Source organism: Myxine glutinosa, chromosome 8 (genome assembly GCF_964187855.1).
Source record: "Myxine glutinosa chromosome 8, kmMyxGlut1.1, whole genome shotgun sequence".
NCBI lineage: Eukaryota > Metazoa > Chordata > Myxini > Myxiniformes > Myxinidae > Myxine > Myxine glutinosa.
The window spans coordinates 30,339,759-30,365,872 of NC_136268.1; the positions used below are offsets into that span (position 1 = coordinate 30,339,759).

General features: G+C 42.4%; 1 protein-coding gene across 1 annotated transcript in view; it reads right to left on the reverse strand.

Moving 5' to 3' along the window:
• The window catches only part of TCHP (trichoplein keratin filament binding), a gene marked incomplete at its 5' end in the record, with an annotated part of 36,552 nt that extends 10,665 nt beyond the window's left edge, over positions 1 to 25,887 (reverse strand). Inside the window, 8 exon segments of the mRNA XM_078783107.1 lie at positions 3,352 to 3,524; positions 4,829 to 4,898; positions 12,396 to 12,508; positions 12,733 to 12,906; positions 13,056 to 13,124; positions 23,606 to 23,662; positions 23,746 to 23,965; positions 25,828 to 25,887. Coding sequence (XP_078639233.1) covers positions 3,352 to 3,524; positions 4,829 to 4,898; positions 12,396 to 12,508; positions 12,733 to 12,906; positions 13,056 to 13,124; positions 23,606 to 23,662; positions 23,746 to 23,965; positions 25,828 to 25,887 — 936 coding nt within the window.
• Positions 25,888 to 26,114: the final 227 nt, after the last annotated feature.

Here is a 26,114-nt window from a genome sequence, read left to right on the forward strand (position 1 = left end):
CGTCGCAGGTCACGTGGTTCGGCCGCCATATTGTTTTGAGTGAAAAACACTAAAATCCAATTTTCTCCAAAACACCTGAACAGATCGAGGCCAAACTTTGCAGGCAGAATCGCATACCCATGACGAACAAAAAAGTCAGCGAGCATGACGTCATGCATCACATAGTTTCAGAGTTATGACGTTTTTAAGCACAAACCTTTAAAACCTAGGTCCTCCCTCATTTGTGATCCAATTGAGAGGAAACCTCACAGATCTGTTCAGCATATCAGTCTACTAAAATGTCCTTTTGGAATTTGCGATAGGTCACGTGGTTTGGCAGACATCGTTAATTAAACGCAAATAATAAAAACATTTATATCTCTTGAACCACTTAATTCATTGGCGTGAAACTTCATACTGTAGTGGAAGTCATGAAGAGTAACAAGTGTGCAAAATTTGAAGATGATTGGATGTACGGTCTGGAAGCTAGAAGTTGTTATTGCGTGAAGAAGAAGAGTCTTCGACTGTGGACGATTAATTATAATTTATCACATGTACAGACTTGCAGGCATCGTTTGACACAATCTCCCGGGTTAATTTGAATCTCAAATAAAATTATAATTCCAGATTTGTCAATGGCTGAGGTATATTAACAAACGAATAAAACAGATTTGGCAAAATTCCAACTTTTTAAAAAAGATCGCATCTTCACCCAGGGTTGTGAGAGGCTGAAGAAGAAGAAACCTCGCATGGGCTTCCCAGACCAAATAAATAATTCTGGTTCTGGCTCTGCGATTCTCAGGTTTATTACTCCCGCCAGGGAGTAATGCATTCGATCGTGTCCGTCCGTGTGTGTGTGTGTGTGTGTGTGTGTTCGTATGTTCGTGTGCTTGTGAACAAGATATCTGGAAAAGTTCTGAACGGATTTGGATGAAAGTTGGTGGGATGTTTGCCCTTGGGATAAGGAAGAATTGATTAGTTTTTGGTGAAGCTCAGGATATTACTCCAGATCCAGGAATTTTTTTGGGAAAGATTTTTTCTGTTTTACTGCATTAAAGCTTTTATTCTTATTCTTAAATTGTGTTTTTCTCCTCCAATTCCGAGATATATCAAAATAAATTATCTGACAGTTAGGGCTTTCTTTCTTTTTCATTTATTGTTTTGGGGAGAGGGGATGTTAAACAAAACGTATTATTCCAACTAAACCCACGGCGGGAGTATGCGCTCTACGGAGTGGCGTTCTAGTTTACTCTGCGCTGGCTGCACATCACGTGCAGTGAATTTCACCTCCCTGTGTCTTTTATTTATTGTTAATAAAAACAAAAACGCTTCTGTACACCACCCTTGAGGCTCAGTTTGCAAATTACTATCTACATTTCCAATGGGAGACATATGAGGTAATTACTCTTCTTTTGGGTCTTTGGGGTTTTCAGAGTCCTTGTTGTCTTTTGGGTGCTCTGGGTCATTTGGGTCCTTAGGGCCTTTTGCGTCCTCGGGTCTTTTGTGTCTTCAGTTTCCTCAGGGTCTTTTAGGTTGTTTGAGTATTTTGGGTCCTCTGGGTGTTCAGGGTATTTAAGGGTCTTTTGGATGTTTTCGGTGTTAGGAGTAATTTGGGTCTTTGGAGTCCATTGGGTCCTCGGGGTCTTTTGGGGTCTTCAACAGTCTTTTCAGTCTTTGAGGTATTTTGAGTCTTTGGGGTCAATTGAGTCTTCATCATGTTACGGATCCGTCACTTCCGCCTTTGTTGTTTTTATATACCTGTCGAATATTTTTAGTTTCAGTTAATATTGTTAAGATTTTTGTGTGAAATGGAGATGACTTCAGTAAAAGGTAAAAATAAATGTTTGTGAAGGAAAAAGGAAAACGCGGCAAAGAAACCGGAAGGTGGAGGAGGAGGAAGAGAACGGCCATGATAGAGATACAGCCGTGAATCGAGTCGAGGCTGTGAGCTGACTTTTTTGACATTGGTCACGAATGAGTTGATGCTTCCCGGGAAAGGGATTGCCCACATCATATATTGCGAGTGCAATTAAACCTGTGTCTCAGGTTTTATCACCAAGTGTGAGTCATCGTTGGAGGGAGCTAGAGCCTCCATTACAGGCATGTACGCCATTTTGTCCTCGAAGAGGCTGTCCGCCTGGTGCTCGTGTTTTGTCATTGCTATTCCCATATCGACATCATTGTGTTGATCGCCATTGGTGTTCCATATCGGCTTAATCGTTGGTGGACGTGAGGCGTGGATGCCACTCACGTTGTGGGGGATGGTTGTCCCGCAGGCCGCCAGCTGCCCGACCTCTCAGCTCGTAACTCGCCGCGCCAATACCTGCCTGTTGTTTTGCCGTTCTGCACGATTTCGACCTTCACCCCGCGTGGAGATTCATGCACGGACTTTGGGAAGGTTACATTCCACTCACGTTGGGCGTGTCGTGAGTTCATTGCTTTGAGAGCATTGGGGAATGATGGTACCATCATATGTATTGTTCATTTGATGCAAGTGACATTTTCATTGTACTTTCTTTAATAGTGTGACTATTGTGTATGTGAGAGTTCTTAATACAATTACTTGTTTTGTTCTACAATTGCATTGGTGTGGCTTTACCCTGGTTTATTAGAACACACAAAATAACAAATCTTTCTGCCACGTTCCCTCGCGAGACTCTGAGATGCACCGTAACCGGCGGTTCGGGGAGGAACACGTAACAATAGTCTTTTCGGTCCTTTGGATCTTCATGGTCTTTAAGGGTCTTTGGGGTCTTTTGGGCCTTCAGGGTATTTTGGGTTTTTAAGGTCCATTTGGTCTTAGGGGTCTTTTCAGTCCTTTGGGTCTTCGGAGTCTTTTGGTTCCTTGGGGTCTTCTAGGTTATTGAGGTATTTTTGGTCATTGGGGTATGTTGGGTCTTTGGTGTCCATTGGGTCCTCAGGGTTGTTTGGGTCCTCTGGGTCTTTTGGGTCTTCGGGGTATTTTGGGTCCTCGGGGTCTTTAGGGTCGTCAGGGTCTTCTGGGTCCTTTGGGTCAATTGGGTCTTTTGGATCATTGGGGTCTTCTAGGTTGTTGGGGTAGTTTGGGTCTTTAAAAGTCTTGGTGTCCATTGGGTCCTCAGGGTTGTTTGGGTCCTCGGGGTCTTTTGGATCCTCAGGGTTTTGTGGTCTTCTGGGTCCTCAGGGGATTTTGGGTCCTCAGAGTCATTTAGGTATTTTAACCGGTAGACACATAGTTGTGTTGAAAGATTGCTCATCAAAACCCCACTCAAATCCCTCCTAAAGCGCTACTCAAAGCCATCAAAACCTACCCTTATGAAGGGGGACAGACATCACACAAAGAAATACACAAACACACAAATACACATTGTGTTTTATATGGTAGATTCTTACAGTAGTATGTACACCATGCGTGCCTCCCTCTCTTTCTCCAACTCGATCTGCTGTTCGAGGACTTGGCACAACCATGTGCTCTTTGCTAAACCTTTCTCTCGTCTTTCCTTTGACACTGTGTCTCGCTCCTCTTCTGCTTCCTCCATTGCTTCCAGAAGCTTTTTGTCTTGTTCCTGCAAGAACAAAACTTAATTTGAATAAATCATTAGCATTTTGGGCCGATAGGATGGCCTAGAGGTATGCACACTCCAGCCAGACATAAAGCTAGACATAAACTGTCGAGGGTGGGTTCAACTCCACCCACCCAGGTATAAACTGTCCTCCCAGAATTACACAGGCACGGTGATTCATCAATGTGTGTGCCATCCCTCAGATGGATGTTAAACGGGCACGTTCGTCTGCCAGGATTCATTGGTGGATGTTAAAGTTCTCACGGTGTCCTTCGTGAAGAGTAGGCGAGCTATCTCCGGTATCATGGCTAAATTAAAAATTACTGCCCTAACCAGATGGCATTGCATCAGTCATGTATATATCATGTCAGTCATGTAGTCATGTATAGTATATCATGTCATTGCATCCGCACACTCAGCCAATGAAGCTACCCCACAACCTTGTGCTGTATACGAATGAAGAAGAATTAACATTTTAAAATATTGATATGGAGCATTATGAACTGTGATGCCTTGTCATAGTGAGCATTTCAATTATTATCCTAAGTTGTCTAAAGATTATTATCCTGAAGACGTTGTTTTATCCTATTGAGGCTGTACCGCAATGTGTGGAATTGTGAGGTGGGACACGGTGATTACCCCCTTCCCTAAACGTCATTAATGAACCAGCTGGGGTTTTAAGCAACAATCTGAAAGTGACATGGTAATTCTCCTGAGGTCAGCTCAGTTTCCAAAGGGTTAGAAAATAAATAAAATGAAATTTAAAAAATTTAAGTTCATCTTTACATCACAATATGTTAAGCAAGTTTGGTCAAAATTCCATCGCTGCTTTACAAGTTAGAGAAGTAACAGATTTTTTTACCTAACGGGACCTCTAACCTTCCTTCGACCTCTTGACCCCATATTTTAATAAGTTCATCTTTACATCACAATATGCACTTGTATCAAGTTTGGTCAAAATGCCATCACTGGTTTTCAAGTTAGAGCAGTAACAGATTTTTTTACCGAACAATGGGACATCTGACCTTTGACCTCTGACCCCATCATCTAACCAGTCCATCTTTGTATTAAACATACTTGTACCAAATTTGACTTAGATCCCTTCAGCCGTTCTTAAGTTATCATAGTAACGAAAACATATCATGGACGGACGGACGGACATTCCGAAAGCATAATGCCGGTGACATAGTTGGCGGAGGAATAAAAACGGGCAAAGACATAAATAAGTAAAAAGAAAAAAACAGAAATCAGAGATGGAGAAGATCATAAACATCAAACCCAACAAACATGTGCAACAGCTTGCTCACCAGATCTTGTTGTACCTCCCTCGCCCTTTGCCTCAACCTCACCTCCACCTGCTGCTTGCGGAGCCTATGTCTTTGGGGAAGATGAGGATGCATGGTGCAAAGGGACAGAGAGATGAAGTGCAAGAGGAATGAGTAATGAGTGACTGTTACAGCAAAACACACAATCCAATAAACTATACAAGAAACACAAAATACAAGAAACACAAGAGGCTGTTTGGCCCATCGTGCCTTGTTCTTGCACAAATCACAATGACTCACCTACAGACTGACACAATAGTTGCGGTATCACACTAACCTTTGATTTGTCTGGTGCTGGGTTGGATCTCTGACTACTAACTGTCATCGTCGTGCCTTTGCTGGCAGGACGTTCGCAAAAAAGGACATTGTATAATGTATCATGGAGTATGATGTCCATTTAGAAACCAGGTTAAGCTGGCTGTCCTAATGTTCCCCTGCAGACATTATGAATGCTTTGCTTCACAAATCATTACAACCCCCTTTAATCATTGATCTGAGGCTCATAGTGGAGCTTGCACATAAATCACATGCAGGACAAATGCATTAGGAGACATCAGTGTACTTTAATGCAAAATACAAGGATATTTGTAGATGATGGAAAATCACACCATAATCTAAGAAGTATTTGTTTGTTGGTGTGTTTGTTTTACTTCTAAGCACTCTTGAACTCTTGAAGTTGGAAACTGGTGGTTGTACTTGGGGGTGTGCACAGGAAGGTTTTGAGTAGTAATTTTTTTTTAATTGTCCCGGGAGTTCAGGTTCAGTAAAAGGGGATGAGAGGGAGGGGGCACCCCAATTCTCTCTAGGTAAGTAAATGCAGTGCCGATAGAAAGTCGACACCCCTTTCAAAATTTTCACCTGTTACCTTATAACCTGGAATTAAAATGCATTAAATCAGACTTTTTCAGCTTTATTTACACATCGTAACCCACAACTTACAAGTAAAAAACAAATTCCTCAAATTTCAGAAAATTGATAAAAATATAAAACTAGAATGAATATCTTGGTTGGATAAGTGTCCACCCTCCTTATCTATCTATAATTCCAGTAATCTCTGTACGTTTGTACGTTTGTACGTCTGTACGTCTGTTTGTCTGTGACCGCTGTTTCTCGACAACCACGGGTCCGATATACTTTTAACTTGCCAGGTATATTGCTGGGGACCCGAGGATGTGCCTTTTCAAGGTTTCATATTAATCGGACAATTACTTACCGAGCTATGTCCAAAAAACGATTCAACCAATCAGAGAGCAGCGAACGATCGCGTGTGCCGAACGTGGAGGACACACTCTGCCTCGGATGGCACATTTGAGAGCGTATTCATTTATTTCACGTTTGCAAACTATGTTGGCGTTAAACTATGTTTTAAAACTAATAAAACCGAATTTGCGATTCATTCGCTTTCCTGCGCGTTTGTGCACGCGATGGCGATTTCTTTACCAAACTCCGGAAGCCGTTCGCTTTGGACCAAACCATTGCATGTAAATAGAGGGGGGGGATTGTCACCGTACTCGCAAGCCGTTCGCTTTGGACCAAACCATTTCATGTAAATAGAGGGGGGGGATATAATTTTAGATATAGATATAGTACGGGCAATGCCCTAGTAATAGCAATTGTAAATCAGCGCAGGTGTAACCAATCACCTTCAAAATCACACACCAAGTTAATTGGCCTCCACCTTTGGTAAATTGTAGTGATTCTGATTATTTAAGAATACAATCAGCTGTTCATGTAGGTTTCCTCTGCTGGGTAGTGCATTTCACAGCAAAGACTCAACCATGAGCCAGTACGGTAAAGTGGATTTCAAAAGACCTCCGGGATAAAGTTGTGGAAAGGCACATATCAGGGGCTGAGTATAAAAAATATTTTAAAAGCCTTTAATATCCCATGGAGCACAGTCAAGACAATCATTAAGAAGTGGAAGGCATATGGTACCACCAAGACCCTGCCTAGATCAGGCCGTCCCTCCAAACTGGATGACCAAGCAAGGAGGAGACTGATCAGAGAGGCCACTCAGAGGCCAATGGCAACTTTGAAAGAGCTACAGGCCTTTATGGAAAAGACTGGTCACAGTGTGCATGTGACAACAGTATCCCAAGCACTCCACAAGTCTGGACTGTATGGTAAAGTGGCAAGAATGAAGCCATTATGCAAAAATCCCACCTTGAGTCCCATTCAGGTATGCAAAAATCCACTCCGGAGATTCTGAAGCGACGTGGCAAAACGTTTTGTGGTCTGACAAAACCAAGATGGAACTTTTTGGCCTTTTTTTTTTTTTTGGGGATACAAGATCGAGACTCGTATAAGAGCTAAGACATTTGGCATAAATGCAAAACGTTACGTTTGGCGCAAACGCAACACAGCATATCACCCAAAGAACACCATCCGTACTGTGAAGCATGGTTGTGGCAGCATCATGTTATGGGGCTGCTTTTTTCATCAGCAGGGACTGGAAAGCTTGTCATAATAGAAGGTACAATGGACGATGCAAAATACAGGAGAATCCTTGATGAAAACCTGCTTGAGTCAGCCATGAATCTGAAACTCGTAAGAGATTCACATTTCAGCAGGACAATGATCCGAAGCACAATTAAATGCTAAAGCCATATTGGAGTAGACATATAATAAATAAATGTTCTTGAGTGACCCAGTCAAAGTCTTGACCTGAACCTAATTGAACATTTATAGAGAGACTTGAAGATTGCAGTCTATTGGCCATCCCCATCAAACTTGGCAGAACTATAGTAATATTCACATGAATAATGGGCAAATATTTCACCATCTCACTGTGCAAAGCTGGAAGAGACCTACTACTCAAAAAGACTCGTAGCAGTCATTGCTACAAAAGGTTCTTCCACCAAGTACTGACTTTAGGAGCTGAATACTTTCGCAACCAGTGAATTTTGATGTGTATATGTTTTTGCAGGCGTTCCTGATAGGTAACCTCCTTCAACTATAACAGTGTTTAGTTTGATCTCTTCAGTGATGACGAAAAACGTTCATTTGGAAAAATTGTCCCGACATAATTCATAATTCATCTAAATGTGGCATTATTGGAAGGCAGTGAATACTTTTGCAGGCCACTGTATAGTGTATATACTGTACTCTAAAAACGAGGCATGGATATTGGTGTATAAGTTTATAAGAGCATTGTTTCACGAATGAATGAATATGAATGAATGATCGTTTTAAGGCCATTTTCCCCGCTAGAGCGGGGGTTAGCCTTGCGGGCCCCATGACAATCATGGTTCCCTGTTTGAGGCAATGTTTTTATGGTCGGATGCCCTTCCTGACGCCAACCCTTAATCGCCTCTTACGATGCGCAGGGACATTGTTTCAAGGATAAATTAGGAATTATTAATTAATTAGGAAATGAAAATTAATTAGGAAACAATATATTCATATGATCAAAGTAGGGTGGACAGCAATTGGCAAATTGGATGGAGTATTGAGAGGTGTCGTATTGCCTTGGAAATTCAGACAGACCTTTTGGATGTTAATCCTTCATCCAAGTGTCGGAGCAAAACGTTCTACCAACCAGGCTAGTATGTCCAAATCTAAAAAGTTTATATATATAAATATACATATATATGAGTGGTGATGCATGCTTATATATGCATGAGTGGTGCATGAGTGGTGCATGTTGGTAAGGGTAGGTGGTTAGTTGTGTGTGGTTTTTTTTTTTTTTTTTTGTTACTATTAATATTTCTTATTTTGTGTATGTGAGTGAGTGAGTGAGTGAGTGGGTGTGTGTGTTTTTGCATGAATGAATTTTTGCATGAGTGTGTGTTTTTGCATGTTGAGTGGTGTATGTTGTAAGGGTAGGTGGTTGGTTGGTGTTGTGTGTGTATATGTGTGGATGTGTGTGTATGAATGATCTGGTGTGTTTTGTTGGTGAGTGGTGAAGGGTATAAAGGTGGCTGTTTGAGTGTTCCACCATGTTTGTTTGGTGCTGTCGATTCTGGATGTGGAGGTGTTGCTGTTGTAGTCTGCGTTCGCACTGGCTGGGGGTGGGGGTATGTACGCATCCAGGTGTAGTTGCTGCATGTGGATGTGTATGTGCCCCTGCTGGCCCACCTTAGCGGACCATATCAAGGTTGAAGGGCCGAAACGGGATGATGCTGAGGACCGCGACTGAGGACAGTGCGGCACACTTGTGACCAGGTGTGTTTTGAACTTATATATATATATATATATATATATATATATATATATATATATATATATATATATCTTAGAATCGTGTAGGTTTAGAATGCTCCATATGCCACAAAGAAGCCATCTCGATGTACGTAAGTAGGCCATCTGTCCGGGTAAGAGGGCTTGCACGTCGCCATAAGGGGCGTGGCTATGTGCTAATTAATTCTAGGACTTAAAGATTAATTCCCCAGTGTGTAATTTGCCTCCTGTGGTATTCCCTTCGGTTTTATTACATTCGGACAGCCAGGAAATTGAGGCTCAGTAAAACAACGATAGCACTGTAATGGGACTCAATTCGCTCACAACGCCGTCAGAAACTGCATTTGCCGATTGGCAAGGAAACCCCGACGTCATCCTAACATATCCGAACATTCCCGAACGACAACTAGACTCCACCCCCCCTCCCCCCTGACGACTCTTAACAATGAGGCCATGGCCTGGCCTTCGTGATTGGTGGAGGCGCAATGGGATGATTGAGTAGGGCTGGGTGATTGGACAGAGTGTGACGTCAGGTGTTGAACATTCGAGAGCTGGAGGGAACAAGATGCTGTCTCGCCATCTTGCTCTCTCTTGCATGCTGGCTTTCAACGAAGACAGCTGCGTGCCTTTTGCTCTCTCATCTCTTTGTGCTGGCGGTTGTGGGAGGCGGTCGCATTCCTTCTTCTGGTCCTGGCGTTTGTTGAAGGCGGTCACATTTGTTCTGGCTTGGTCGCGGGCGGTGGCACATCTTTGGCTCGTGTGCGCTTGTGGAAAGAGACTGAACAAGAGAGGTTTGGGGCAGTTGGCATCGCCAGAAGTACCTCATGCTGGGACGTCGAGGAGCGCAACTCCGTGCCATTTTGTGCGCTTCCCGCACGGTGGTTTGGGGGCGACGAATGTCTTCAAGCCCTCGGTTGAACTGCAAGGCTGAGTGCTGGCCGATTGCCAAATCATTTTATTTTATTTTATTTCTCCCTATGTCTGTAATTGAGTCCACATGGAAGTTCCCTCACCTTAGTCTATTACTATTAGTTTTTACCTCAACATTTTTATTGTGCTTGCATTATTTTGATTAAATCATTAGTTGTTTATTTTCAATTTCTTGTCTTGGTTCGTTTCTTTGTTTGTGGGTTCGGATTAACCCAGTGTCGGCCGTACGATCAGGTAAGACTTCGAACCTTCCCACATGCACGAAAAGATAATCCCGCCATGTTAAAAATACGCCTCTGAGTTAAAGCTTGTTTCGGTCATTCATCCTCTTGAGGTGTTAACCCCCGGGATATGACAGTATGTAATTTATAGATAGGTTATACATGAATTTTGTGTGTGCAAACACCTCATGTTTGTAAGCGGTGCTAGTAGGTTAGAACTTCCTATGAGAGAGGCACATGTCGCATGTGTGAAAGGCCATCATGATCTGTCTGGCCAGTGTGTGTCAGCCATGGTGGCAGAATGTGCTGGAGAGCCGGACGTGCCATCGTGCATTTTTTTATTATTGACAACCCCCCATCGGCAGGACGGCCAGAGAAGAACTCTGCCCAGGAGGAGGAGAAGGAGAACGTGAGAGACCTTGCTTGGAGGAGGAAAGAAAACTAGAGAGAGACCTGAGATGAGGAGGAGGAAGAGGCCTTGTGTCTTTGGAGAGAGATCAGGAAGTTTTGTGTGAAAGGAGCACATGAGAGCAATTGTTCGCAGAGGGGTTTTGGAGGAGACTGGTTGAGGCTTTGTCTGCTGGAAGCTCTCATGGTCCGAATTTGAAAAATATGAAATTGAAAAACCGAAAAAAGAAAGATGAAATGATCCTGCGGACCATCGAGTAGAAGGGCTGCACCGGGTTTCATAGCAATCGGTTGATAAATAAGGGTCAAGTTTCATAGCAATCAGTTGATAAATAAGGGACAATCAGAGGTTTCAGGGGTTAATCTCCCCCACCCCTCTGGGAGCCCCCATTATCTGAAATTGAAAAATCGAAGCCTGAGCGATTGTGGGGCTACTGTCTTGTATTCATGTGTCTAGTTTCAGAACAATCAGCCGAGTGATAAGGAAGGAGCAGCAAAAACAGCGAAATGTTAACGGACGGACGTACATCCGGACATCATGACCCTTTTTATAAGTTAATCTCTGCGAGCATTTTTTTTTTTTTTTTTTTTTTTTTTGGATACTGAATCGAGGCTCGTGAAAGAGCTGACATTTACTTCACAAACAAATCAACCAGACAAACAAAATATATAAAAAGAGGGAGCGGAAGACAAGAGAAGGGGAAGCACACAAACACTTGAGGGCACACAACATTTAAGAGCAGGGAGATGTGTGGGAGGGAGAGGGCTTGGGGGGAGGGGGGTGGCAGAAGTATCAAACACAAGGACACCAAGGACTTCCAGGACAGAAGTTGGTATTTCAAAAAAGTGGAATTGGGGTGAAATTAGCGGGGATAGAAAAGATCAATGTTTTGGATGGGGGAAGATAAGAGATGGTGGTGAACAGCTGTTTTAAAGACCTGGAGGGTGGAGTGGGATTGAAGAGAGTGAGGGAGTTTGTTCCAGAGGCGGGAGAAAAGAGGAATGAAAAGAGGAATGCATCAAGATGAGATGACCTAAAAACACTGTTCCAATAATGTAATTGCAGGTTTCTCAAGCAGAAGAGTATACCATAAACATGGCAAACAGCCAGACATGCATTTGTTTTAACCCACAATGCACAACAACAACACGTCATTGCATCTGTCCTATGTTTTGGTTTTTACCATAAGCTGAAATTTCATCCACACAGTTCTCAATTTTTTGGACCAAATTTTACACTCTATATAATTTACATTGCATCTAACCTGGTGGTGGTTCGTATGCAGCCAGTGGCTGCTTGGCTGCATCATTTCCTGTGGCTGATGTAATGCCCCCCCATTACCAGTCAGCTGGTACTCATTCTGCCGACATCGAAAGGATGACAGGCTGAGTTAACCCACCTGGTGTTAATTCATTTTTCAACCTGGTATTAATTCAACCGCCTCCCACCGGGACTGATGCTATGGCATCCATATTTACACATAGATCATTGTGGTGTGAACCATCAGGGTTATGATTTTTTTTTTTTAACACCTAAAACCATCCCCTGGGTATGAGCAGTAGTTTTCAACATCTGGTTCAGGGGTGCAGAGAACACCCAAATGGTATCTCTGCTCAGAACAATTAGAAACACCTCATTTTAAATGACCATATGACATTGAGTACAGCGAGTCTGTGCGAGAGCGAGACCTCAAAACAAGTCTACAGGATATGCATTTAGGCCAAGCCAGCAACCTGCGGAACATGGATTCCTGCAAAAAAACACTAATAATGGAAGTGGACCAATTATACCGTTCTCTCACTCCCCTCACCCGGGTTCTGCCTGCTCCCTTTGCTTTCCATCCATTTTCCTTTGCCGTATTGCCACTTCCAAACGCTCCTGCTCCCTCATCAACATGACGTGCTCTCTCTCCAAATGTTTGGCCTAAATATAAAAATAAACAATGAAAATCACAACCATGTCGAACATCGTCAATGACGACTGACTGCCCCATTGGTCCCATAAGCACCTCATAAGTCAATTGTCATCATAGCTTCTCTCTCACATGCAAACTCTTGCACCGTTTCACAATACCATGACATCAGCCACACATTCCCATCCACTTCCATTGTGTCCATCACCACCCACCTGTCTCACATTTATCTTACCTCTTCCTCTCTTTCCTTTAGTTCAGCCATTTGCTTCTGCAGCATCTCTGCGTGTATTTTCTGTCTCTCTCTCTCCCTGCATCTTTCCTCCTCTATGCAGCGAGCTTTCTCAGCCCTTTCCAATGCCAGCGTCTCTGCCTCCGGAGTACGCTCTTGACCGCGCACCGTTTCCAGCTTGCATGGTGGAAGGTGGGAGAAGTTGTCATAAATGTCATCCACAATTGGATTGGCGCATGCGAGTAGTGATGGGTTGTAGTTTACGATCTGAGGTAATGATGCCAGATGCTTTCAATAAAGCAGAAACTTCCAAAAAAACAAAGTACCTTTTCGAGTTCAGTACAACGCCCATCCCAACTTTTGGCAACGGAAGCAAGATGGCAGTCCCTCCAGGCCTGATAGAAGAGAGAATACTGTGACATTTTACATCACTCATTAAGCTCCCCTATTATGTATTATAAACTGCCCAATGTGGCCTTTTCCGTTCCAATATGGCATTTGACCCACAGATCACAATTGTCTGTGATATATGTATGCGGCACAGCCTTGCAAACACATAAAATTGTAAATATCATCCAATTGTACCCCAGAAAAAAAAAGAGCCAAAAACATGACTTCTATTGGAATTCCATCAGAAAATCCACCCACAAGTGGAAAGGACATGTATGACGCCAGTTCAAAACTACATATAAAAGGACAAACATCTCTTCCTCTATATATATCTATATATAGGTCATTTCACCAGGTTGGGACACGTTGTGTGACATGAAAGTGATTTTTCTAATGGCAATGAATTACATCCTCTTGCACCTGAAATGACAGAGTCCATACATTGATTGCTTTCATATTCCAAGAGATTTAGTGGAAAGCTTGTTGCAAAAAAATGGAAGCATGTTGTTAATGACTGTGTGTGCACATATTATGCAGACGTAACATGGACACCATATTTTTAACTTTTGCTGCTGTAAATTTTTATTGCATACATATTTCTCTCTTTTCAGTCACTGTCACATAACCTTATGGGAGGGGGTTAATGTCATTAAAACCATTCAAAGAATCAAACCAGTGTTTTGAGGAAAAATGGATTTAAAAATCCATTTATTGTGGCTTTTCCAATAGCATTGAAACATTAACATAAAAGTTGCAACATCAATGGAAAAATTGCTTCAAAGGAAAACAAAATGTATTAATTTGTCTGTTCACAAATTATTGAACCTTTTGTGCATCATTTATTTACTAAGAAAGGTCTAAAAATGATATTCTAATGTGTCAGTTAATCACTTTCATCACGGTCTCTGACAATGAACTGATTATTAAATCTGATTAATCTGATTAAATCTGATTAAAGTTAGCGATGCCGCTACCACGGAAACGACCCAATATCATGCCAGGAAAGTCGTCTGATATTGAGTAGAGATGTTTGCGCTACGATCAGTGGTTGATACCGTTTCTGGAGAAGGTGTGAATATTATTCTTCATATGATGAAATACGTGGCAAATATTGGAACTAGTTTCTGAAACTAGACGTGGCAAAATACGTAACAAAAATCAACAAGACACCCACGTGGCAAATATTATTTTTATGAGTTGGTGAAAAAAAAAGAACGTTTCAGAAAAACTTCATACCATCATTCTCTGTATTAACCCCCTCAATTAAAGTAGTTAAACTTGCCGAGACCTACGAATATCATAAGGGCCCTTGATAACGGGCCGGTTCATCAATGTAACAAGGATTTTTATTAATGGACACAATGCGTTACGTCGATGTTTCCTCACAACGGGGTTACATGATTTGTGCACTGACAGGACATGTAATGTTCAGATGTGTGCACACTCACGTCTATGCTACTGACCTACTATTCATGAGAATTGCTGATTTTTGTCGAAACGAATTTACACTTCATGAAATGTAAATTTGAATCTATCACAGAAATAATGTCACTTTGGTACCATTTTTTGCCCTGGACACCTGTATGATTTTCAAATCTAAAATATAGAATTTCTCTCTAAAATTTTGTATTGTTCATGACATATACAAGCATACACACACCTTTTACCACAAACCAGTTTACATCAGAAAACATATAATTTCTCTGATATTTTGCCCCTTTCATACATGAACTATGCCCAAGTCAGTGTGACCAAACCTCGTGAAATGACCCAAATACAGTGCATTCAGAAACTATTCAGACCGCTTCACTTTTTTCACATTTTGTTATGTTGCAGCCTTATGCTGAAATCGCTCAGATTCATTTTTTCCCTCATCAATCTACACTCAATATCTCATCTATCTATAATTCCAGTAATCTCTGTGTGTTTGTTTGTACGTTTGTACGTTTGTACGTTTGTACGTTTGTCTGTGACCGCTGTTTCTCGACAACCACGGGTCCGATATACTTTTAACTTGCCAGGTATATTGCTGGGGACCCGAGGATGTGCCTTTTCAAGGTTTCATATTAATCGGACAATTACTTACCGAGCTATGTCCAAAAAACGATTCAACCAATCAGAGAGCAGCGAACTATCGCGTGTGCCGAACGTGGCGGACACACTCTGCCTCGGATGGCACATTTGAGAGCGTATTCATTTATTTCACGTTTGCAAACTATGTTGGCGCTATGTTGGCGTTAAACTATGTTTTAAAACTAATAAAAACCATTTCATGTAAATAGAGGGGGGGGGGGATTGTCACTGTACTCGCACGAGCAGATGGCGGAAGTGCCTGACCGGCGACCGCCAAGTGAAGTCCGAGCAACTCGCGGTCGAAGGTACTGTAACGGCGTTCGGGCGGGCGAAGCTGCCGGCTAAAGAACGCCAGCGGTTGCCAAGCTCCGTTTTAAAACTAATTAAAACCCCGGGGGGATTGTCACTGTACTCGCAAGCCGTTCGCCGTTCGCTTTGGCGTTGCGAATGGACCAAAACATTTCATGCACCAAACCATTTCATGTAAAGCGTTCGCCGTTCGCTTTGGCGTTGCGAATGGACCAAAACATTTCATGGACCAAACCATTTCATGTAAATAGAGGGGGGGATATAATTTTAGATATAGATATAGTACGGGCATGCCCTAGTAATGACAAAGAGAAAATAGGATTTTAGAAAGTTTTGCAAATTTATTAAAAAGAAAAAATTGAAATATCACATTGACATAAGTATTCAGACCCTTTGCTATGACACTTGAAATTTAGCTCAGGTGCCTCCCCATTTCTCTTGATCATCTTTGAGATGTTTCTACACCTTGATTGGAGTCCACCTGTGGTAAATTCAATGGATTGGACGTGATTTGGAAAGGTACACACCTGTCTATATAAGGTCTCACAGCTGATAATGCATATCAGAGCAAAAACCAAGCCATGAGGTCGAAGGAACTGCCTGCAGAGCTCAGAGACAGGATTGTGTCGAGGCACAGATCTGGGGAAGCCTACAAAAAAATTCTGCTGCATTGAAGGTTCCCAAGAGCACAGTGGCCTCCATAATTCTTAAATGGAAGAAGTTTGGAACAACCAGGACACTTCCTAGAGCTGGCCGCCCGGCCAAACTGAGCAATTGGGGAAGAGGGGCCTTGGTAATAGAGGTGACCAAGAACCCGATGGTCACTCTGGCTGAGCTCCAGAAATCCTGTGTGGAGATGGGAGAAACTTCCAGAAGGACAACCATCACTGCAACACTGCACCGATCTGGGCTTTATGGCAGAGTGGCAAGGCGGAAGCCTCTCCTCAGTGAAAGACACATGAAAGCCCGCTTGGAGTTTGCAAAAAAAAGCACCTAAAGGACTCTCAGACTGTGAGAAACAAGATTCTGTGGTCTGATGAAACCAAGATTGAACTGTTTGGCCTCAATTCTAAGCGTCATGTCTGGAGGAAACCAGGCATCGCTCATCACCTACCCAATATAATCCCAATGGTGAAGCATGGTGGTGGCAGCATCATGCTGTGGGAGTGTTTTTCAGCAGCAGGGACAAGGGGACTGGTCAGGGTTGAGGGAACAATGAACGGAGCAAAGTACAGAGATATCCTCAATGAAAACCTGAAACAGAGCGCTCAGGACCTCAGACTGGGCCGAAGGTTCACCTTCCAAAAGGACAATGACACGAAGCACACCGCCACGACAACACAGGAGTGGCTAAGGGACAACTCTGTGAAGGTCCTTGAGTGGCCCAGCCAGAGCCTTGACTTGAACTCAATCACACATCACTGGAGAGACCTGAAAATGGCTGTCCAACGGTTCCCATCCAACCTGACAAAGCTTGAGAGGATCTGCAGAGAAGAATGGCAGAAAATCCCCAAATCCAGGTGTGCAAAGCTTGTCGCGTCATACCCAAGAAGACTCGAGGCTGTAATTGCTGCCAAAGATGCTTCAACTAAGTATTGAGTTGAGGGTCTGAATACTTATGTCAATGTGATATTTCAGTTTTTAATTTTTAATAAATTTGCAAAACTTTCTAAAATCCTGTTTTCCCTTTGTCATTATGGGGTATTGAGTGGAGATTGACGAGGGAAAAAAATGAATTTAAACGATTTCAGCATAAGGCTGCAACATAACAAAATGTGAAAAAAGTGAAGGGGTCTGAATACTTTCTGAATACAACACAACAACAACATGCATTTTAAAGGCCATTTTCCCTGCTAGAGCGGGGGTTAGCCTTTCGGTCCCCATGACAATCTTCTCCATTTTGCCCTATTTTCTGCATCTCTCCTTGTTAACCCCCTTGCCCGCATTTCTTCTTCCACCATCTTTAGCCAAGTCTTTCTCGGTCTTCCCCGTCCTCTACTTCCTACGACAATCATTTCCATCACTCTTCTCAACCAGTCACTTTCATCCTTCCTCAACACATGACCAAACCATCTCAACCTGTTCCTCTTCACAGCATCAATCACAGGCTCTATTCCCATCATCTTTCGCAATTCATCATTTGTCTTCCTCTCTCTCAACGATACTTCGCACATCCAACGAACCATTCGCTTCGCATTTCCACCCTTTCCAACCTTCGTTGCTGCTCTACGTTCATTACCCATGTCTCGCTCCCATAAATCATAACACTTCTCACACATGGAGCATACACCTTTCCCTTCAGCTTGAACGACACTCCCCTCCTCATCAGCACGCCACTCAGTTCCCGAAACTTCTTCCATGCACATCTCACTCGAGCAACCGTTGCCGAGTCTGATCTACCTTCTCCATTCAGCATGTCTCCGAGGTAGCAAAATGTTTTCACACCTTGCAGCTTCACGCCGTCTCCAAGATCCAACTCAACATTTCCTCCATCTGCAGTAGGGTGGTCCAAAAACCATCGATCTCTCCGATTTTGATGCTCTACTGGATTATTGTTAGAAATGGTCTAAAACATTCACCCACCAAATATTTTCGCTCAATTCCATCTAGAAACTCATACACACTTCAATTGAAATATGGCGTTTTTCACCAAATTTGGCTAAATGAGAACAATCCAATAGCAACCTCGGTGGAAAAAGTACATGCACTATTGTACTAAGCCATTTTGTGGTTCATGACTTTTTGCATGCGCTTGCACCTGTGAGTGTGAAATCATCATGGTCGAAACATGTTTGACAATGCTTGAAACATGTTTGAAACATGTTCATTCATGTCTGACTCATGTTTCGACCATGAGGACTTCACAGGGGTATGTACCATCAATGACATTATTTAGGAAAAAAATATTTCTAAAGTCTTTGTAAGTCATTAAAATTGACCAAAATGACAAATTTATATGTTGAGTGTGTATGAGTTTATAGATGACTCGGATGCAAAATATTTTTTGGGTGAATGATTTAGACCATTTCTAGCAATAATCCTAGAGAGCATCAAAATCGAGATAAAAAAGTGATTTTTTTGCATTTTTGGACCACCCTAATCTGCAGCACCCTCTGTGCACACCTTACACTTGAATGTAGCTGCCACACTGGTTAATGACCCTCTCAGACCACTACATTTTTGATGAACCCACTCGGCGCACATTGTACATTGAATGGAGTTCACTCCGACACCCTTCCTGCACACAGCACATGGCCACTTCCCAGTTCTTTCCACCTCACCACATGCTTTACCACTTGCCATCACCTTCGTCTTTCCGATATTCACCTTCAGACCTTTTGTCTCCATACATTCCTTCCACTTTTTAATCTTTTCCTTCAGTCCATCCATACTTTCCGCAATCAACACCAGATCATCTGCATACAACAACTCCCACGGTAAACCCTCCTTTACGTTCTGAGCCAGCACCTCTATCATAGCTACAAATAGTAGTGGACTTAGTACCGACCCCTGATGCACTCCCACCTTCACCTCAAACTCACCACTGTTCCCGTCCTTCGTCCTTGCAGCTGTGCGTGCTCTTTTGTACATTGCCATCACGACTCTGATCAACCATTCCTCCACTCCTAACTTCCTCAATGCCCATGTCAATACTTTGCGTGGAACCCTATCGAATGCTTTCTCCAGATCAACAAACCCAAGAAACAACTTCTTCCTCTTGTCCATGTACTTCTCCTGCAACTGCCTCACAATAAAGAGTGCGTCTGTCGATCTTCTTCATGGCATAAATCCAAACTGCATTTCGTCAATCTTCACTTTCTTCCTTATCCTCCTCTCCAACACCCTTTCCAATACCTTCATTCCATGCTCCAATAACTTTATCGCTCGGTACGAGCCACACTCCAGAGGGTCACCTTTCCCCTTGTATAGATGGACGAGGGTACTCAGTTCCCAATCCATTGGAATGCAGCCTTCTTTCACCACCAGATTTCAGATCTCTGTCATTCTCTTCACACTCCAACTTCCTGCTGCCTTCAACATATCTCCCATAACTCCCGTCGACCCTCCCGCTTTTCTACTCTTCATCGCTTTTATCGCTTCCTCAACTTCCTTCTCAGTTATCTTCTCTGCCGGTCCTAAAACTGGGTTACTCTCTATGTTGCCATCCCATTCATTCTCTGTATTCAACAGCATTTCCATATATCTTTTCCATCTTCCTTTAATTCCATCTGGGTCCACAACGATTTGTCCCACTTCATCCTTCAAGCAACTCACCCCCATCACATCACACCTCTCTTTGGCTATCTGCTTTGCAATCCTGAATACCGCTCTCTAACCCTCTTCTGATTCCAAGCGTTCTCCGAAAATTTTCCTATATGCCTCCTGCGCCTTTGCTATCTCTTTCTTTGCAGCCTTCTTGGCTGCCTTATAACCTTCATGCTCTGCTTTTTCTGCTCCCGGACCCTTCGCCTTCTGCCACTGCTTGAACTTCTTCCTCTTCTCCTCAATCCTCTTTCCAACTTCATTATCCCACCACCATGTTTCCAAGTGCCTCGGTGGTCCTTTTGTCCATCCACATACCTCACCAACGGCTTCCAACAGAATCTTTCATTGACATCCAACCACTTTCAAGCTCAACCACATCATCCTCTACCCTACTCAGCCTCTCTTTTAATGCCTCCCTTACTGTCACCTCTTTCAATCTCCACACCTTCATTCTCGGTTGGTACTTCACCCGCCGAGCTCTCTTCGCACCTTTCACCCTTATGTCGCAGACAACCAAGTGGAGCTGTGAAACAGCCTCCTCCCCCGGGATCACCTTTGTGTCCCGGAGGTGCCCCCTATCTCGCCTACGCACCATCAGGTAGTCAATGGTTGTCGTCGACCCACCTGACGTGTATGTAACAAGCTTATTATCCTCTTTCTGGAACTGAGTATTACAAATCAACAAATCAGCTCCATCAGCAAGCTCCAAAATCCTTTCACCTTCTCCATTTCTCACACCATATCCGTAACCCCCATGAACTCCCTCAAACCCGTCCATACTCCTTCCCACATGTCCATTTAGATCTCCTCCTACCACAACAACTTCCTCATCTTTCACGTTTTCAATCAGCTTCTCTATCGCACACCAGAACTTGTCCTTCTCTTCATCGCTCCGGCCAACCCGCGGAGCATATCCCGAGATGACGTTCACCAAGAGCTTTCCAATCATCATTTTCACCATCATCAACCTATCATTCACTCTAGTCACACTCACCACACTGTCTATAAACTCCTCAGAAAACGGCTGACCAGGTGAGACATACAGGGGCGCTACTCTTTAATCCGAACGCTACTTATCACTCAAACATCCTGATATGCTCACAGGTATACTCTTAACCGACAAAATGCCTACTAATGAAACTTATTACAAGGTAGATTCCTTACCACGACAGACGAAGCACGTTACCTACACAGATCTATCTGGCTCTACATATTGCTACCCCACCCGACATAATATATTATATACAGTCACGTGAAAAAGTAAGTACACCCCATGTAAAGTTTTGACTTTTTCAACATATTTCAACATACAGCTATTTGATCTTCATTTCAATAATATTGACAGATAAAGGTGATATAATATAACAAATATCATGAAACATTTACATTTTGTAGTCCATTGTATAATTTAAATAAACATAAATGCAAATTTCGCATGTGGAAAAAGTAAGTACACCCCGACATTTATCACTTCTTCAAATACCTAAAATTAGAATCAGTTGCACCAGCTCAGGTGCAAATGATTAGAAGATCGTCAGAGAGGATCTTGGAGGAACCTGTCTTATTTAAACCTCAGACATTTAGTTTGGTTTGCTCTTTGTTGTTGAAGTGTGCGGCGTCACCATGCCTAGATCAAAAGAGCTCTCTGAGGCCTTCAGAAAGAAGGTTATAGATGCCTTCGAGTCTGGGAAGGGAATTAAAAAGATCTCCAAACAATTTGAAATCAATCATTCGACTGTCCGGAAGATCATCTACAAGTGGAGAAGATTCCAAACAACTGCCAACTTGTTCAGGCCAGGCCGCCCCAGCAAGTTCAGCCCGAGTGCAGACCGCAAGATGCTGAAAGAAGTCTCGAAGAACCCCAGAATGTCATCACGGGACCTACAGGTAGCTCTTGCCACTGTTGATGTCAAAGTGCACGAGTCTACCATTAGAAAGAGGCTGCACAAATTTGATCTGCATGGGAGGTGTGCCAGGAGGAAACCTTTGCTGTCCAGAAAGAACATCAGGGCAAGACAAAAGTTTGCCAATGAACACCGAGGCAAAGACCAGCACTTCTGGAATAATGTGCTCTGGACAGATGAGTCAAAGGTAGAGTTATTTGGCCACAGTACCAGAAGACATGTTTGGCGAAAACCAAAGACAGCATTTGACCACAAGAACCTGATACCAACTGTAAAGCACAGTGGTGGAAATATTATGGTTTGGGGCAGCTTTGCTGCATCAGGGCCTGGGCAGCTCACCATCATAGAATCCACGATGAATTCTTCATTGTACCAGAGGGTGCTTGAGGATAATGTGAGGCCATCTGTCGGAAAGTTGAAGCTCAACCGAAGGTGGACCTTGCAACATGACAATGACCCTAAACATACCAGTAAATCCACCAAGGAATGGCTGAAAATAAAGAAATGGAGGGTTCTGGAATGGCCAAGTCAAAGCCCGGACCTAAATCCCATCGAGATGTTGTGGGGGGATTTGAAACGAGCTGTGCATGCAAGAAACCCCTCAAACATCGCACAGCTGAACGAATTCTGCATGGAGGAGTGGACAAAAATTTCTCCCAGTCGATGTCAGAGACTGGTAGACAGTTATAAGAAACACCTACTTGAGGTTGTTTCTGCCAAAGGGGGCAATAACACCTATTAGAGCCAAGGGTGTACTAACTTTTTCCACATGCAAAATTTGCATTTATGTTTATTGGCGCTGAGGAAGCGCCTCTAGCGAATGACTTCCAGCCAGTGTAACGCTAATTCCTGTCACAGGAATTCTGAGATCATATAAGTGGGCGTGGCAGTTCCTGATTGGTTCGTGTTGGGGAACGCCTTCTCGCTGCCGACGTGACGTAAATTCGCGCACGCGCACTGGTGAAGCTTACTCGATCTTACTCGATCCCATATTACATGTACTTTCATTGCATACAAATTATACTTCCTCCTAGAAATTCCATGCCCGAACCTCAGCGCAATCCAAGAGGATTTACTTGTTTAAATTATACAATGGATGACAAAATGTAAATGTTTCATGATATTTGTTATATAATATCACCTTTATCTATCAATATTGTTGAAATGAAGATCAAATAGCTGTATGTTGAAATATGTTGAAAAAGTCAAAACTTTACATGGGGTGTACTTACTTTTTCACGTGACTGTGTGTGTGTGTGTGTGTGTGTGTGTATGTGTATATATATATATATATATATATATATATATATATATATATATATATATATACATACATACATACATACATACATACATACACTTCCAAAAAAAAAAAAAAAAAAATGCAACCAAACTTTGCATCTTGCTTCAGGGTACTCCAAGTATGGTTTCTGTTTGGGCAGAATATTTGGGAGAGGGGGTTCAGAGTGGAGTAAAACCCCGATGTAAATATGTATCGTATAGACAATACAGCCACCTGGCAGTAGCCAGTATTACAAATCATCTTATTATTATTATAAGAAAAGTTTAAACAACTTAACAATATGCGTTAGTGATGTTAAATCTGAGTGGAAATAATTCGAAATTTCCAAAATGTTTCATTTCACTCATTTCAAGCGAAGGTTCAAACTAAAGCATCCAACACTGAGCTTCACAGCGAAGCAGAAGTGATTTTTACTCGTGCCGTATATAAGCAGCAAGTAAGGTTGATGAAGGGATTGTTATCCGACTCCCAAGCAGATGGAAGATGACCTCAGACAAATGATAAGGTGAATAAGAGCAGAATGTTTGTGAAGTACAACGTGTTGTCTTTTGATTAAATCCATCAGCAAAGCGACAGGTACTTTTGCTAGTATTAAATATAATCAAATTTGTGTTTAATAAGGACACCTCACCTGTCTCAGCTGTGGAATGTCTCTTCTCCATCTCTCCTTCACCATCTGTTTTGCTACCTGTATCGGACCCATGTGGTTAAAACACTGTCCAAAGTATGAATAACTCAAACAGAGTTATTGATCTTTGTGTACGAGCTCACTTTGTTCCTTCGTTCCTCCCTCACTCGTATTAGTGCCTCGACTCTTGCCTTCACATCCTTTGCCTCACCAATGGTCAAAGTATTTCTTTGGCCACGTCCTTGGCCCATCAAGGCCATCTCCGTTTCCCAACGTGCCTGGTCTGTTTGCAGCAGTAGGGAAAGCCGTGCACGGCGCTCCATCAACCGCGATTGTCGTGCATCAGAAGGCTTGGTTACTTGGCTGAGTGGAATTGGAAAAATAAAATCTTTAAAGAAGAAACAAAAAGAAGGAATTTCACTTCAATATAATAAAGCACGTCTTTTAAATGTCATGTACCATTAGTAAGACTTTTGTCTTTTAATGAACAGGAAGCATAAACCAAACTCAAGTTTGATCAAGACAAGCAAGGTGGAAAGTTGTGGATAGGCCATAAATTGGCCAAGATTTAGCAAACAATGTATTACTTTACTAGGTAACAGGTTTTCTAGGTAACTTAAAAACAACAATAATCTTCGCGGGTTCTTTTTTAACTTTAAAAGGCGTCATTGGCAGGATGCACTTTCTGATTCCAGCTGTGTTCTGGTTAATTAATCATACAAGATATAGAACTGTTTCAAAGAAAACTAGAGCCATAGATCTCTGTGTCTGTCCAATCATATTCCTCCTTGCACTACTTTCAATGATGCAGCTCATCCGGCATTTCATGTCATCAACCATTTCCATTCATCCATTTCATTTAGAAACTAGAACGGCACTCAGTAGAGAGCATACCTCCGCCTGGTTGGCCATATCACTCATTGGTGAAGAATAACTTTTAAAATTCTACTAGCTGGATCCGGATCTTCGCCAAAATTGAATCGGTTCTTCCTTGTCACACACACAATCTGTCCAACAAGTTTCATCCAAATCCATCCATAACCTTTTGAGATATCCTGCTATGTATCGTTTTTGGCCCTGTCTCCCAATGGTGAAAAATCACTTAATTAATTAAATAATTCCCATATCCGAATCCATATTCAGAACTTCACCAAAATTGATCGAATTGTCCTTGTCAGACGCCCAACAGGTCCACCAAGTTTCGTCCAAATCCGTCCACAACTTTTTGAGATATCCCGCTATGTATCGTTTTTGGCCCTATCTCCCAATGGTGAAGAATCACTTTAAAAATTCTAGTAGCCGGATCCGAATCCGGATCTTCACCAAAATCTAATCATTTCGTCCTTGTCACATATGCTACATCTCTGCCAAATTTCGTCCGAATCCATCCACAGCTTTGAGATATTTTGTTCACAAACGGACAGACAGACAAACGGACAGACAGACAGGGCTGAAAACATAACCTCCATCCACCTTTGGTGGCGGAGGTAACTAGACAGGCACTCGGTAGAGTGCAAACCTGAACTCTTTACAGTTTGTATCCCACTTATAGGCCAGATCCGCATCTGGACTTTAACCAAAATCGAATCGGCTTGTTCTTGTCACCTACCCAATCATCCATCCAAGTTTTGTCATAACCCGTCCAGAACGTTTTGAAATTGACATGTCAAGAACGTTTTGAAATTGACATGTCAAGAACGTTTTGAAATTGACATGTCCAGAACATTTTGAAATTGACATGTCCAGAACATTTTGAAATTGACACGTCCAGAACATTTTGAAATTGACACGTCCAGAACGTTTTGAAATTGACATGTCAAGAACGTTTTGAAATTGACATGTCAAGAACGTTTTGAAATTGACACGTCCAGAACCTTTTGAAATTGACACGTCCAGAACCTTTTGAAATTGACACATCCAGAACCTTTTGAAATTGACACGTCCAGAACGTTTCGTTTTTGTCGCTGTCTCTTAATGGTGAAGATCACATTTTAAAAAATATATTAAAAACCCTCTAGTATCCAGATCCGGATCTTCACCAAAATCGAATCAATTAGTCATTGTCACACACCTAACCTGTCACCAAGTTTCGTCCGAATCCGTCCAAAACGTTTTGAGATATCTGGTCACTGACAGACAGACAAACAAACAGGTGAATACATAACCTCCATCCACCTTTGTTGGCAGAGGAAACAATAGTAAAATGATGCAACTATTACCCATACTTCATATCCTGGCTCCATCGTGTTTGCAAAGTTGCTCTCGCTTCATCAAGACTCTTCTGCCTACAGACGCATGCAGACAAAAGTTGTTAAAATTTTGTTGAATCATTTGCAAAACTACATTGGTCATGGGATTATCATACAAACTTTCAGAAATGGTTAGATTACAATTAAAATTAAGACCAATTACTGCACTGTAGTCCCAAGAAGGAAACCGGACTTTAACTAACACACACACACACACACACACACACACACACACACACACACACACACACACACACACACAC